The 14,676-nt window shown below is 54.6% G+C and overlaps 6 protein-coding genes across 6 annotated transcripts; 3 read left to right on the top strand and 3 right to left on the bottom strand.

Moving 5' to 3' along the window:
* Nucleotides 1-1,197: 1,197 nt before the first annotated feature.
* Nucleotides 1,198-2,219, bottom strand: NCS54_00402200 (Hypothetical protein; the record flags this gene model as incomplete). Its single annotated transcript, XM_053149573.1, has 3 exons — nt 1,198-1,379; nt 1,434-2,093; nt 2,150-2,219. The coding sequence occupies 3 exons, from the start codon at nt 2,217-2,219 to the stop codon at nt 1,198-1,200; spliced, it is 912 nt and encodes a 303-aa protein (XP_053005548.1).
* A 1,273-nt stretch (nt 2,220-3,492) lies between these two features.
* Nucleotides 3,493-4,804, top strand: NCS54_00402100 (Hypothetical protein; the record flags this gene model as incomplete). Its single annotated transcript, XM_053149572.1, has 5 exons — nt 3,493-3,606; nt 3,666-3,765; nt 3,953-4,442; nt 4,494-4,543; nt 4,596-4,804. 5 exons carry the CDS (start codon nt 3,493-3,495, stop codon nt 4,802-4,804), a joined length of 963 nt encoding a protein of 320 aa, XP_053005547.1.
* A 536-nt stretch (nt 4,805-5,340) lies between these two features.
* Nucleotides 5,341-6,636, top strand: NCS54_00402000 (Aspartate-semialdehyde dehydrogenase; the record flags this gene model as incomplete). Its single annotated transcript, XM_053149571.1, has 4 exons — nt 5,341-5,371; nt 5,468-5,722; nt 5,776-6,516; nt 6,569-6,636. The coding sequence occupies 4 exons, from the start codon at nt 5,341-5,343 to the stop codon at nt 6,634-6,636; spliced, it is 1,095 nt and encodes a 364-aa protein (XP_053005546.1).
* Nucleotides 6,637-7,101: 465 nt separating this feature from the next.
* NCS54_00401900 (RING-type domain-containing protein) lies at nt 7,102-9,373 on the bottom strand (the record flags this gene model as incomplete). The annotated part of the gene is made up of 2 exons (XM_053149570.1): nt 7,102-7,411; nt 7,467-9,373. The coding sequence occupies 2 exons, from the start codon at nt 9,371-9,373 to the stop codon at nt 7,102-7,104; spliced, it is 2,217 nt and encodes a 738-aa protein (XP_053005545.1).
* A 2,647-nt stretch (nt 9,374-12,020) lies between these two features.
* On the bottom strand, nt 12,021-13,217 carry NCS54_00401800 (Hypothetical protein; the record flags this gene model as incomplete). The annotated part of the gene is made up of 2 exons (XM_053149569.1): nt 12,021-13,047; nt 13,099-13,217. The coding sequence occupies 2 exons, from the start codon at nt 13,215-13,217 to the stop codon at nt 12,021-12,023; spliced, it is 1,146 nt and encodes a 381-aa protein (XP_053005544.1).
* Nucleotides 13,218-13,553: 336 nt separating this feature from the next.
* NCS54_00401700 (Hypothetical protein) lies at nt 13,554-14,405 on the top strand (the record flags this gene model as incomplete). The annotated part of the gene is made up of 1 exon (XM_053149568.1): nt 13,554-14,405. The coding sequence occupies one exon, from the start codon at nt 13,554-13,556 to the stop codon at nt 14,403-14,405; it is 852 nt and encodes a 283-aa protein (XP_053005543.1).
* Nucleotides 14,406-14,676: the final 271 nt, after the last annotated feature.

The raw sequence follows: 14,676 nt of genomic DNA, 5'->3' as shown, positions 1-14,676 counted from the left end.
ATCAGGGACCTTGCCGAGACCCAGCTACAGCGGGTGGCTCAGGAACTCCAGGCACAGGGCGTTTCGAGGGCTGAGCTCTGAGACGGCGACGCTGGGCGCGAGTGTCGGAGAGTTTCCACCCTGTGACTTGAGAGAGAGGAAGAGAGAGAGAACTTTTTTATCGTTGCTAAATTTGTCTTTGTTGACCTGGGTCGCCGTCGGCCGCATCTGATCGACGATTTGTTTCTGGCATGGGGCAATTGAGTGGTTGGCAAGACCTCATTTACACAGCTAAATGCGCATCATCATCTTCAATAGCCGCCAAGCTGTCAATTGATCGGATGACACTCGCGGATGGTTCAATTGCGCTTCCAGACACACAAGACGAATCTATGAAGCAAAACAAGTCTATCGTTAGTCTGCCCCTGGCCCTAAATGCCATCCATCTCTTTTAGCTCGCCCTGTAGGTCCTTCAAAACTGTCATGTGTCAAAAGACAGGAGGATTCATCCGCTCTTTGTCAAACATGTCCCATCTGTCAACCTAAGAAAGAAGCCATGCGAAAGTTCCTGATTACCAATTTCGTATCGTCGAGATGCCTGCCCAAAGCTGTGAGCGATATAGTTGCTGACAGTAAGTCCTGTTGCAGGAGTGTCGCAGAGTTGCTCGGCTCGAGTAAACCCCAGATAGACGAGGCGACTTGGATCCCCCCGTGGCGATGTAACCGTCGAGGTTGACCTGCGACGCACAATGCCTCTCTTGAGGGCTTTTACCAAGACTTGCCGAGACCTGCCTTCTCTTTTCTCAGGTTTCAATCGATGAAACTCGCTTTGTGTGCTCGCATTGCGGTGGCGGGTTCCCCCTCGTCTCAGAGTCCCTAGTTGGTGCGACGCTGACTCGGGGTAGACGAATATTTCGTCCTTAGCTCCCTCAACTATTCCATGGGTTGCATCTTTCGGTCAATAAGCGTAATTTAGACTGCAAGCAAAGACACCAAAGATTCATTGCCTTGTGACGTTGAGGCCTTGGCATCCACATTGGGATCAGTGTTGAACACTTGTTGTTGCTGCCAAGCACCAAGACACAATCCAGTGTTTAGACATGACCTAGAATTCAGACATAATCCAGACTAAATGATCATTCAAATACCTCTACTGCGCTTCCTTCTGTTCATTCCCCCGTTGGGTCTTCACTGATTCTTCGTATCTTCATAAACACATCATAGCTCACCGGCAGCCTGCTCCGCCTCAACGTCATTGTACGTTTCAACGATGCGATCCAGCCAAGCCGCCATCCGGTAACCGGCCAGAGCCACCTGCCTCTCGATAACCGGGGCAGCCTTCTCAAAGTACTCGCCTCCGAGCTCCTGGCCGACGATGGCAGCGGCACCTTCAGGCAGAACTGCGATTCCTGGTCAATAACTGAATCTTATAGTCTCACTCGGCACAAACTTACCGTGAGTGCAGACGAGGGCGTTAGCCTCTCGCGACCAAGCGAGGGCGGTGCTGACGGGGTCGTCAAAGTTGAGGTCCTTCAACCAAGTCTCCTTCTCCTCGGCAAAACGTCCATCAGTAATCTCAACGGCGAGCTGCCTGGCCCAGTTGCCAGCAAGCTCAAAGGGATCGCCGTGCAGACCGCCCAGCAGCTTCTCAGCAATGGAGCTATCCCAGACGTGGTGGAGGTTAAATTGGTGACCGTCAAACTTGACATAGAGGCCATTGCCGCCCTTCTCGACGTTCTCGTTATGCAGAGGCTGGTGGAGATCACCGACAAAGTGCACGACAAACTTGGCCGCCTGGTTGCGCTGCCAGAATGGCAGATTGGGCTCGAGCGATTGCTTTGTGTAGTTTGCAAGGGCAGTAATGACGCAGCCGTCGTCTTTACAATCGCGTTCAAAGTCGACGTTGCACTGCTCGGGCGGGCTGTCGTGGGCGTCGATGAAGTGGAACGTCTTTGTGTATCGGCCCCAGTCGGTGTAGCGGATCGAGTCGGCCCAGCTGGCTATCTTGGCGATGTAGTCGGGGCCCTCATTGTAGAGGAGCTCCTTGAGATGAGCTTCTGTTGCGTTGGAGACGAAGTGGCTGGCGAGGTAGGCGGTGGTGATGTGACCAAGACCTGTTGCGTCAATGTTAGCACGACAGGTTGCACAGCTCGAACCGTTCTGTACGCACTGCCCCATGCGATCGTCGCAGGCAGGTTGGCGAGGCAGAGGGCCAGCGCGCTGCCAGAGAGAAGCTTCATGATGGGTGGAATGCGAGATGGATGGTATGGATCAGATATGGAGCTCAAACAATGGAGGCGCTGACGTGGGAATGCAGCTTATATATGATGCCGGTCGCGGATGAAGCTGAGATGTAGAGGCGAGGCAGAAAGGCAGATGTAAGCTTTATTGAAACCCTGCAGCAGAGCAGGCAGAGAGAGGCAAAGTCTAGATTCAATCTACGCCTCTGAATGGCGATGCAGCCGCGAAGCTATGAGCTGGGCGACAGATGGCTGGCTAAGCTGGATCATGGAATCGATAGCTTCCCGCGGGGCGACAGCTTCCGGTTGGCTGTGAGGGCAGGCTGCTGGCTGAACAAGCTGCGGCCAGTTGCTAGAGGAACAGGGGTTCGTGAACTGGAGGCGGGACGGGCAGACGAGACATGGCGAATCATGAGGACATGTGCGGCGCCACGCGAAACGGGGGGGGGCAAGGTCATGGCTGGCTGGAGAGGGACCACGAGGCTTTTGGCTGTTCGATAGCTTGGGACGATTGAGAATGGAGGCTTGTAAAGATACAGCGTGCATGCATGTACCTCTGCAGTTGGAGAGCTGAGTTTGTTGTTGTCGCCAGCAACTGTCCAACCAGAGCAACACTGCATCATCTCTTCCACATCTCAAGACCCTTAGAATGACACTGAAGAAACCCTGCATGCTTTCCAACAGTGACATGCGCCGCCTCAAGGCAACTCCGAGGAATGCGCCCCAAATCAAGGATGCTCCCCCCTCTTTTTGTCTCGATTGGATTGACCATCTCGTTCGTCTCCCAACAGTTCCCCATTTTTTAGCTCACAAGATCTGCCCCAAGTGCGTCACAGCGGAGCCTCCGTCGATAAGCCCTGGCCAATGTAGGCGGTTCAGTTGGCAACAAGGAATTGGCAGCGCGATAAGGCCATGGGTTGAGAAGCCGACAACGGGCCTTCGCTATGGGCATGACTCTGACCGGGCAATTCTCTTGCTCTTGTATCTAATCTCTACCAACTCATTACTGTTTAAACCTCCACTGTGAATACGACTCGTACCGACTTGACCCCTCAACTTCGCATCGTCGCGTCGCTCGGCTTCCGTCGTCCGTTAGGTCACGGCAGAAGATCAACTCCATCCATCTCTCTCTTGTCTGCCCTCGTGATACCCACCTTTGTCGCACCACACCCTTCCTTCTCTTTCTCCTCTTCTAACTTGCTCTCCCTCCTCCTCTCTTTTCGTTCACGTCTCTATCTTTGAGCTTCCCCCCCGACTACCTCGACTTTGCGATATGCCACTCCTGGCCACAACTACGTTTGCCGCCGCGGCGCGGTCGATACCCATCACAGAGGCCGTGTCTGGCATTTTTGGCAGCATCAGCTTGACCTCTTGGATATGCCTTCTCGTACGTCCCTCCTCTCGCGTTCCCGTCGCATGCGCCTGGGCTACACTGACACTCTCCAGCTCCCTCAGCTGTTCACCAACTACAAAGCCAAGAGCGCCGATGGCCTCAGCATGGCGTTTCTCGTCGTCTGGCTTCTGGGCGACGTCACCAATCTCGTCGGTTCGTACTCCCCCAGCACACGCGCAGAAATTTCCTATTCAGCCAATTTGTTACTCAACCAAACAATGCCATTCCTCGCACCTTGATCTTGTTATCGCTCCTTAGAAACTCTGGAAAAAAAAAAAAAAATTCACTTTGGTGGCTTGCGCCAACAACCGCTGTCAACTCACTAACCTCGACTCGACAGGTGCCTTGTTCACCCGCCTAGCTCCCACGGCTGTTGCATTGGCCGGCTACTTTTGCATTGCCGACCTCGTCCTCATCAGCCAGGTCATCTACTACAACGCCCTCAACGCCCGTCGAGCTCGCAGCGCCGAGAACGAGGACCCCTCCGAAGAGTCGCCCCTCATTGCCAGCGAGCGACGGCGGCGGAGCTCTTCCTTTGGCCTTCCGGGGTCCCAGCGCCGACATGCGACGCACACCGAGTCGTCAATGGAGCCCCTGAGGAAGATTGTTACGGGCGAGGATGAGACTCCCGACAGCAGCCCCTGGATTCACAACGCTTTGAGTCTGCTGGCTGTATATGCAATTGGATTTGCCGGCTGGTTTGTCTCGTACAAGGTCGGTGCTTGGGACGGTGCCGACCCCGGCACTCCCGACTCGCCTGACCACGCCAAGACTGGTATCGAGATTGCTGGACTCACGCTTGGATATTTCAGTGCCGCTCTCTATCTCTGGTACGCTTATCTCGCAATGCGATCTGGTATTTTTTGCTAACAAATTGCCAGTGCTCGAATTCCCCAGATTATCAAGAATTATCGGGAAAAGTCGTGCGAAGGTGAGATTCTCGCATTCCAAAACATAGGACTCGGCGGGACTAACATGCACAGGTCTTGCTCTTCTATTCTTCATGCTCTCCCTGAGCGGAAACCTCACCTACGGCATCAGCCTCGTCGCCTACTCTCAGGACAAGGGCTACCTCCTCAACGCGCTCCCCTGGTTGCTCGGCTCCCTGGGCACAATTGCCGAAGACCTCGTCATCTTTATCCAGTTCCGAATCTACTCCAACGGCGACCGAAGTAGCGCCATTGCGGCCTAATGTGGCAAACTACGAACAGCGGTGAATATCGAAGAGGGCGGATGGTCTAATGTGCATTGGATTGGCGTTTGGTTATCAGTACAACCTACAAGGGGATTTATGGATGACTGGACTATAATCAGTTCATGATTCATCCTCAAGTAGACTGGCATATGGCATCTTGCTTAGATCATGCTACTGCATTGGCATCATGTAATTTTTCCCTTTTTTATTTGGTTAGAGATATTCGATAGGATTGCATCGGGAACTTCTGATGTCATACCACTTTGAAGTCTCATCCACAGTTGCAAATTCGAGGCCTATAATTAGACAGGGTTCTCGGCCCATAAATTCCAGACTCACAGTGGGGCCCTCCGTCGCCGACCCGACTCCGATGGCGGGGGGAGGTTTTCCTATGGCGGGGTCTGGCCTCCGAAGACAAGACTCACTCGACTCGACGGCTAAAATTTAACGCCTACATCTTCGAACATCTCCCGATTCACTCGTTGAGCATCTTCTACGTTTTCAATTGAACGCCTAGAGACATTTCTTTAACCATGGCCCCTGAATTCCCTACCAAGAAGTGCGGTACGTTCTCCTACTCTTCGACAGTACCCCTCCATCACCATATCCATCTCGCATGATACCCTCAACCTCCAACAGCCAAGACTAACTCGACCTCAGGTGTCCTCGGTGCCACTGGCTCCGTCGGTCAGCGCTTCATCCTCCTCCTCGCCCAGCACCCTCATCTCACCCTCCACGCCATCGGCGCCTCATCCCGCTCCGCGGGCAAGAAGTACAAGGATGCCGTGCGGTGGAAGCAGGCCGCCCCCATGGGCGACGTCGCCGAGATGGTGGTGAGGGAGTGCAAGGCGGATCAATTCAAGGACTGTGACGTTGTCTTTAGCGGTCTTGACTCGGACGTCGCCGGCGACATTGGTATGTCCTTTCTGCAAGTTGCCAGAAGCAATTGCTAACTGTGACTCCCTCAGAGCTCGAGTTCATCCAGGCCGACATCCCCGTCTTCTCCAACGCCAAAAACTACCGCCGCGATCCCCTCGTCCCTCTCGTCGTTCCCACCGTCAACCTCCCTCACCTCGACCTCATCCCTCACCAGCGTTCCGTCCGCAAGCTCAACAAGGGCTTCCTCGTCTGCAACTCCAACTGCGCCGTCATCGGCCTCGTCATCCCCTTTGCTGCCCTCCAGGCCGCCTTCGGTCCCATCTCCACCGTCTCCATCGTCACCATGCAGGCCGTCTCTGGTGCTGGCTACCCCGGCGTCTCTAGCATGGACATCATTGACAACGTCGTGCCCTTCATCTCGGGCGAGGAGGATAAGCTCGAGACCGAAGCCCGCAAGATCCTGGGACGCCTCGACGAGTCTGGTACCGCTTTTGTCGAGCAGGACGGCCTCCGTGTCTCAGCCACCTGCAACCGCGTTCCCGTCATGGATGGCCACACGGCCTGCGTGAGCCTGAGCTTCGAGCGCAAGCCTGCCCCCTCAGCCGACGAGGTCCGTGAGGCCCTCCGCAACTACACCTGCGAGGCCCAGACCCTGGGCTGCCCCTCGGCCCCCGAGCCCGCCATCAAGGTCTTTGGCGATGACCAGCCCGACCGGCCTCAGCCCCGTCTCGACCGCGACCTCGGCCGTGGCTACACTGTGAGCGTTGGCCGTGTGCGCCAGGATGAGGCTGGTATCTTTGACATCAAGTTTACTGCCCTGAGCCACAACAGTAAGTTCTGCCACCACAGGTTTTTGAGGTTCCTAATTGCTAACTGTCATAGCTGTCATTGGTGCCGCTGGTTCGTCGATATTGAATGCCGAGGCCGCCATCCTCAAGGGCTACATCTAGATGTCTTGTTATGTTTAAAAGTTGATTACGGTAGAGTTTTGGATAAGATAAAATCAAACTTGGAGTTTAATGCTCAACAAAGACAACACTTATTCACTCCAACTTAAGACAAGTCGAATACGGTTCAAACATGCTCAATTATTCAAGATCGATCGCAACATCGTACCACGGTCGACCATGAGGGTATATCTATGCTATCCAAGCGCAAGTGCCTTGGCACTGATTCTGCGCAACCCATTCATTGCCTCCGGCCACAGACTCGGTACAAAACAGTACTATTCATAAAAACCAAGAAAAGTCCTTCCGTATGGGGTCGTCTAAGTCCAATTACCTATCCATGATGCTGCGCGCTGACCCAGTGCGCCATGACCCGTCACGCCAAAAACCAAACTCCAGAAATGTGTAAATCCAAACGCCACACATGATGGCTTGCCGCCTGGAAAGGGGCAGTGGGTGTGAGCCAGTTTATCGGTTGCGATCCTCAGGAGATGGAGACCTTGCCCTGCCGGCACCGCTTGAGAACAAGCTGAGCCAACCGTCGTGTCGGCTCCATCGTGAGGATCGGGGTTCTGGCGAAAGCAGGCCTTGTTCAAGGTCCGATTCTCGGTCGTCAGAGCGAGATCCAGAGCCCTCAGCAATAGTTTCCTCGTCATCACTGTCATCATCGCGATACGGCTCATAATGTGGTTCCGATGACGAGCCGTGAGCGAGGGATCGAACAACGTCGCCCTTGCAAATGGGGCATGTCCGTCGGCGGGTAGTCAACCAAGGGGTACTAAAGATTAATTAGCAAAAATTGTCATAATAGATAGGACTAGGGGGAAACTCACATGCACTCGACGTGGAACTCGTGACCGCATGGCAGGCTCATGACTTGGCTCTCGCCATCGACATACTCCTCCAGACAGACTACGCACTCGACTTGGCGTCCCATATACTTCTTCCATTCGGCAGAGAATCCGCTGGAGCCCTTTTCGCGCTCATTACGGCGGTTGTTCCTCGTGCTTGTCGAAGGGGTCGGGATAGATTCGCTTGATGCAACTCGCGACTCGTCCTCAGGAACACCAGTCGTGGTTCTCGACCTGGGACGGGGGCGTGTAGGAGTCTCCTGAAGCAGAGGAGTGGTGGGAGATGCGCTTGAGGGAGAAGGTGCTCTTGGCGAGAGACTTGGGGATGTGGCAACCGTGTGATAGGTGCGAACGGGGAGACGCTCGACGACCGACTTGGGGGCCCTCCATCTCCTTCGGCGGATCCTGGCGCGGAGGATAAGGAGAGCGTAGACGACAGTCAGAGTTACCAGGGGGCTGATGACAAGCACAAGGAGGGTGTCGAAAAACGGGCTGGCGTTGCTGGTAGGAGTAATGGTCACCCAGAGCCCTTCGTGTACCTCGTCGGGGCGTTCTAGTCTATCATCGGGTCTGTCGATTGGTGCATTAGGCTCGTCCTCCTCTTCAGTCTCACTGAAAAATTTCAAGAGCTCAGCATCAGCTGTGGAATCCGAGGGTCCTGAACTGTGGCGCGTAACGGAAGCCTTTCTGATCGAGGCGGGATCCAGTGTCTCGGATTCGTCTTTTGGCTTCCACTCTTCGTAATCATCTTCGGATAGAGGAGGGCTTCGGGTGTCCTTGACCGCTCTCTTTCGAAGGGTATTTCGGACTGCCTGAGTGGTTTCATCATCTGACTCCCTAGCAAAGTTGGAGGGAGCCTGTTGCCTCCTAGTAATAAATCGGTTGAAGCGGCTGCTGACTTGTGAGCTGACCAGAGACCGTCTCTCCTGGGTCGAAGCGGTAACACTCGATCTGGGTCTCTGCGTCTTGTGCTTCCTTGGCCTGGGACCCTGCTGGACCCTAAGAACAGGGTTGCCCTGGTTGTCGAGAGTGTCTTCGATAAAGCTACCCGGCTGGGTCAGCGCAGACAGCAGCTGCGCCGTGGTTCGGGCGGTGAAAACGGAGGGAATAGTGACATTGTCGACCTCGGGGCCGTGTGCAAACATTTGGATCAGAGGGCCGCCTTTCTGGTTATCGCCTACAATGACGGCAATGGCACCTCTTCGCTGTGCCCACATTACCTTGTCGAGAAAGCCACAGCCGCCGCGCATCAAAAGCACAATCTTGCCCTTGATATTGGAAGCATCTTGGTTCCGCGAATGACCGCGGTGGCCGTTTGTGAACTCGCTAGGGCTGGTGATGTGGTTGCGCTCGTTTCGAGTAAAGACTTGGTCGCCTCGCTTAGAGTGCGTAGAAGCATCTGACTTGGGGGCGGCAACTGAGGGGACGGCAGCTCGGAGTGCCCTATTCAAACCCACGGCCTCGGCGCCCTTATTCCACCCAGGCAAGTCGCCGCAGCCCAGCTCACCAGTGCCGTCGAGTAGAGAATCCTGGGCGAACCCGCTACCGATCCATAATTGACCACTTAGACCGCGGATGGCGAGCTTGGGGCCAAAGGCGGCTGGGCGGGCGGCAAAGGACGTGCTGTTGTCGTCGGTCAAACTGATGGCGGCGTTTGGAGGAAATAACGAAAAGGGCGTATTGTAGTACATGGAGCCCCAAACGGACTTTGTCGACTTTGTCGTCTCATGGCGGGATTGGGAGGATTGGGCTGCCTTGGAACCAGACGAGAATCCACCGGCGGGGTAATCGGCGTAGGCGGATCGCAGCGACGAGGATATAGCGCGGCAGAAGAGTAAGAGAGATACGGCGATGAATAGTATAAGAACGAAAACTCGTGGAGGACGCATATTGAAGCGGATGCGGTGGGAATGGCGAATTCACAGAAGGGCGAGGAAGAGAAGAATATAACAGAGGAAGAGGAGAAGGAGGAGAGGAGGTTGGAGGAGCAGGAGGCGGGACGGAAATGGATGAGGTGAGGTGAGGTGTGAGGTGACCTCGGAGAGATAACAAAGACGTCACCTCGGGCCTAGACCGACCATTCGTTTCGACGCGGGGGGGAAGAGGCAAGTAAGGTTCTAGGCTTGGATTGGCAATATTTGCTCAACCCGGAGTAGAGTGTAACAAAGAAGACGGACGAGGCTAGAAGAGTGAGGAGAAGAAGCAGGCTGATGTGAGGGAATACAGGCCCGAGGTAAGTAAGTACTTGAAGTCGAGATGATGGGCGTTATTTTGGCTTGGCTGACTACACCTGCCCCAAAAAAGTCAAAAGGTAAAAAAAATAAAATGGTAGTTGGAGTAGCTCCCAAGGTTAGACAAAGGAAAAGGCGTTCAGGAAAAGGCTGCCAGTCATGAGAGGCACAACGCAACGCAGCCGCCTCGTGAGCAGCGGGAGCGCGGCACCTCATAAAGTCGCAAAGTCACTACGACAAAGCCAATGGCCGGTCATGGAGCGGATGGACGAAGGTATGACGACGACGGACGCGGTATGGCGCTCCGAGGGCGGGGGTTCAGGCCCACAGAAGGCCCATCCATCCATGAGCCCTCCCGCCGCTGTCCATGCTGTGAGCGGCGGCGGTCCCCCTCCCTCTGGGCGTTGGGTCAAAGGGTCTGGTCTACGCTCTGGTCTGGACTCGAGCATGGAGAGCGTCCATGAGAGGGAGGGGGCTGGGGTCATTGATACCACCCAACGTCTCAGGCTCAGTTACCTTGACGCCGCCTCGGCCTTGCTGCTGCAGATGTAATGTAATAAACGCCAGGACAAAGTTTCTTAATGCAGGCGTGTTGTGCTTCCTTGAAAGATGAGTGAGACCCAGTGAGACTTCTCAAAGCCCGACTCAGACACTCGACTCAGGCACCGACTCAAACTCATCATGGTAGCCTCTTCTCGTCTGCTGGACAACTCCCGTGGGGCCTGTCACCATTCAGTCACTGATCAGGCGCCCACTCCATGCGCCGGGGGAAGCCCACTTCCCACTGCCCTGTCCCTCTCGTCTAGCCCTCAGCAAGTCACGTCACGAACCAAAAGTCTAAACAAGCACGTTCTTGGAGCTCCACCAGCCGCCCAGGTTGGCGTTAGCGCCCCTCGGGGTAAACGCCCCGTCAGCCATTGCGTCCCTTTGGTTCCTGATCGTCAACCGCAAGCAGCCGCCGATCTGCCCGGGGGGCTCCTTTCATCTCGGCGCGAAGCAGTCAGAGAGTTGAAGCAGCACGCGTCTGTGCAACGTCGCGGCGACTCGATGGAGGACACCCAGGATCTCGTGTTGTGAAACGGTCCTGTCCTGCCGGGCCTGCTAAGTTGTTTCCTCCTCGTCAGGTAACCCCCCCGGCACGTTCTTACAGGGGCCATCACGGCAGGTCGTCGCACGTGAGAGGGGTCAGGTGAGCTGGGCCTCCATTAGATCCAACAAACTCGGCCGTCAAGCTCAAGACGCAGGGCCAAGCTTTTCTGCGCCGAGAACCTGCGTGCTCGTGCTTATGCGATCGCCCGAAAGGGGCACTCTTTGCACATCGCAACTTACAATCCGAAAATCTCGGTTCCCAGCTTCTCTCAGTCGCCTTGATCTCTGGCTGATCCAGCATGTTCCTGATTCGACCTAGCTCCGGTTCCGGTAATGGGCCTGTCAGTGTGCACCTTAAAATAGCCCAGCCCTTGTAATGGAGCTTGTTAGCTTCTAGGCCTTTTGCTCTGTAGAGCATTGACATGTTTTGTCGAAACTCCCAAGAATCGGCTGTTTAATCTCAGATGCCCATCTTTGCAGCTACCGTCTTCTTCTCTGCCCAGGTACCGCTTGTTCGGCATAACCGCTGTCAATCGACCTGCCCTCCGCGGTTGTAGTGGCACCACGCTGTGGTCAAACATGGTCAAACATGGCACTGAACCATGCCACCAGATGCCCGGATCCAGGCACCTACGTAATTCACTAATCGGTCGGCCAGAGTTATCATGATGGATCCCCCGTGCGGGTCCCAAATCGGCTCAAGAGTCCAGCTCCATCGGGAGCCCCGATTCTCGTGTCGACAACTCCAGCGGCCCCCTCCGATATGCCGATTCTGCTTGCTCGTGGCTGAGCAGATGTGTCAGGCCAGCCATGATCAGGTATCCTTTCAGGGGTTAATAAGAATAGTCTCAACTCAAAAGGTATACATCTCATGAGGCTCCGGCCAACAACGCGCTAGTCTCCCTGTTGGCTGGTGTTCCGCAAGAGCCTCATTGTCAACATCCATTCAAGTGCCGGAACCGGCACCTCGTGGGGATCAACAACAAAAGCAATTCAGCCCTTTGAGCTCGGGCGTTTCTCTATTTCCAATCCGTCGTCTATCGTATTCGCGACGCGTCAAGTATATTCCAGGACCCATCATCTTCCAAAACCATGCTCGTACGCCGAAGCCAATCAAATCGAGACAGACCCTGCTGCCGATGCCATCTTCGCCAGATCCAATCCGCCATGCCACTTAGTTGATGCCATTGCCCTGACTTGAACCGATCCGTCGCATCTATAACCCGCCTGAAGATACCCCTTCAGCCTCATCCTCCTTGCCGAGGTCCCATTCCCTCTTCTCGCCAGCCTTGGACCAACGCACATTCTCTGCACTCTTCTCGTCCGCATTACCAGCCCGCAGAACCTTATCATTTGTGAATCCAACTGGGCTCGAGCGTTGTTCTTGGCTTTGCCGAAGCTTTTGGCGGTTTCTAAACGCCTCCACCGCGTCGTCCCAGTTACCACCTCCCTCATCATCGTCCATCTGGATATCCTTCTTGGGATCGTAGTTTTCCGAGAATCGTCGATCGATCCCTGATGATCCCCCGATAGTCCCTCGCCCGCGATATTTCGGAGGCGGTGCTGGCCCAAAAAGGTCTTCTCCGGCATCTGAATCTTCCTTCTCCTCATCCCTCTGCTTCCGTGTATCGTTCGTTGTATTCAAGGGCGACCGATGGCGATGCCTGCTTTTCGTCTCTCTTGGGGACCGAGACCGTCGGCGACGCGTAGGTGACCTAGACCTATCCTTCCGTCTCCGGGAGCGGAGATGTCGTTCCTCCTCTTCAGAGCCTCTGCTCCGTGATCTTTCACGCCGTTTGTGCTCCCTCCGCGACCGCTCTGAGCGCGACTCCCCATCATCAGTCTTACTGTGACGGTCTTCTCGAGATAATCGCCCATGATGCCTCCGATCGTCGCGCCGGTCCTTGAAGAGGTCCTTATCCTTCGAATCACTTTCGCGCCTAGACTTGTGCTCGGATTCTCGCTTTTTCGAGTCTTTGCTGGAAGATGGCCCTGCGTCGTCATCACTTCTCCTGCGCTTTTTTCCACCGAGAATCGCATGTATGTCGCCCATCTGTCGCCTTCGTATGTCGTGTGTACTCGGGTTTGTTTTTCGCCGCTCAATCTCCTTGGCGCGCTCCAAGTCTTTCAATCGCGCTCTCGATTCGGCAGCTTCCTTGGCCAACAGCGCCTTGTTGTGATTATCGGTGTCTTTGATGATGTGTCGAAGGAACCGGGTGTTTGGCTTAAGCATGTTCGCGGGTCTGAAGCCGTGTCAGCAACAGACTTGCCAGACCTCTGTTGGACTCCATTACTTCTTATTCTCGCGGTATGCTTCCATGCCCATTGCCGAATACTTGAGGGAGCAGTCGCTTGCCTCCTGGGCAAGCAGGTCCGCGACATAGTCGTCGGTAAGGATCTCGTCGTTCGACATGGCCAGTCGTGTTCAAAAAATTCCAAGCATGGACAACTCGTATGATAAAAATCGCAAATTGGATGTTGCGCCAAAAAAGAATGCAAGTTGGAGGATGCCATCTCCAATGTCTTGAATCTACGTTCCTTGATGTCAGCAAGCATATGCCCCCGCTCACCGCCTTAGATAAGCAAGGTTACCCGCACTAACCTGTTTTGGGTCGGAAGTAAACACTATCGCAACTTAAACAGCTCCTGTCGCGCCGTTGAACAGAACAAACCCTTTCAAACGCCAATCGTTGAATAAGTTTCATCCGAACTTGATCAAACATAAGCCTTCGATACACATCCTTCCACAATGGATCAAGTAAAGACGCAAGAGGTCCTTGAGGCCTTGGATGAAATCCGGTCAACACGCGAAATCTCCATCATCAAACTCAGCGAGCCCATCTCAAGCTCAACTCCCCAGGATTCCCGTCAACGAACATCAGATGCGTCAAACTCGGCTCTCGACGCGCCAACACCTGCTAGCTTGGCAGCGGATCTTGCACACTACAAGGAACTGTTTGCCAAACTGCGCTTCTCGTACGTGCAGCAGGTCACCAAGGAAAAGTTCATCCGCGCCATTGTCGGCGACCCGCCCATGATTGTCAGTATGGAGGAGAATATGGAGCTCGAAAAGGAGAATGCCGGCGCCAAGAAGCAGCTCAAAGAGCTCAAGACTGAAGTGGCCGATATGGTGACGGATTTGGAGCGCAGGGGTATCGAGTTAAGCAAGAAGTACGAAACGGTACAGCTTGAGACAGCAAAGTTGCTGGAGATGCCAACCAAGATTGAGGAGCTGGAGGCACGGATCGAGCAGCTTCGAGCATCGCTGGAGACACCAGAGGGATCAAGCCCAAACATGAACCTACCACTCGCCAAGACACAGGATCTCGTCACCCAACGAAAGCGTGAGCAGCAGGAACTTGCTCGAGAACTGGAGTCGCTGCAGGCCAAGCTTCCCCGGAAGAGGAAGGAAGCCGAACGACTCGAGGTTGAGCTTCAGCCTCTTGAAAGCAAGCGTCAAAACAGCGCCACGGCGGCACGCGAAGCGAGGAGGAGGAAAGAGGCTGCTCTTGGTGGCGCGGCAGATGATCTTGAGGAGAGGGCTAGATGGTGGAGGGCCAGTGAAGGTGTGTTGAAGCAAGTTTTGGATATTAAGAATTAAGAGCATTTCTGCAAGACATCTGGGACGGAGGTATTACGGTCGGCGTTGAACGGATACGAGATGGACATGAGAGCAAGGCGTTGGAGGTATACTGTGATGATGACTCAGGGCGACTGTCGCGTAAATGGGCACCACAGCAGTCAATTGCTTATGATATCAAGAACATTGTTAGCAGCGCGATGAATATGATCGCCTCTATTTCATACTTATCAAGTTAACTGTGCTCTACCAGGAGTGTGTTTCTTACGACCGTGCAACACGCACTCCGTCT

This window comes from Fusarium falciforme, chromosome 3, assembly GCF_026873545.1.
Source record: "Fusarium falciforme chromosome 3, complete sequence".
NCBI lineage: Eukaryota > Fungi > Ascomycota > Sordariomycetes > Hypocreales > Nectriaceae > Fusarium > Fusarium falciforme.
Note: the sequence above shows the minus strand (reverse complement) of the source record. Positions and strands in the feature narration are given on the sequence as shown.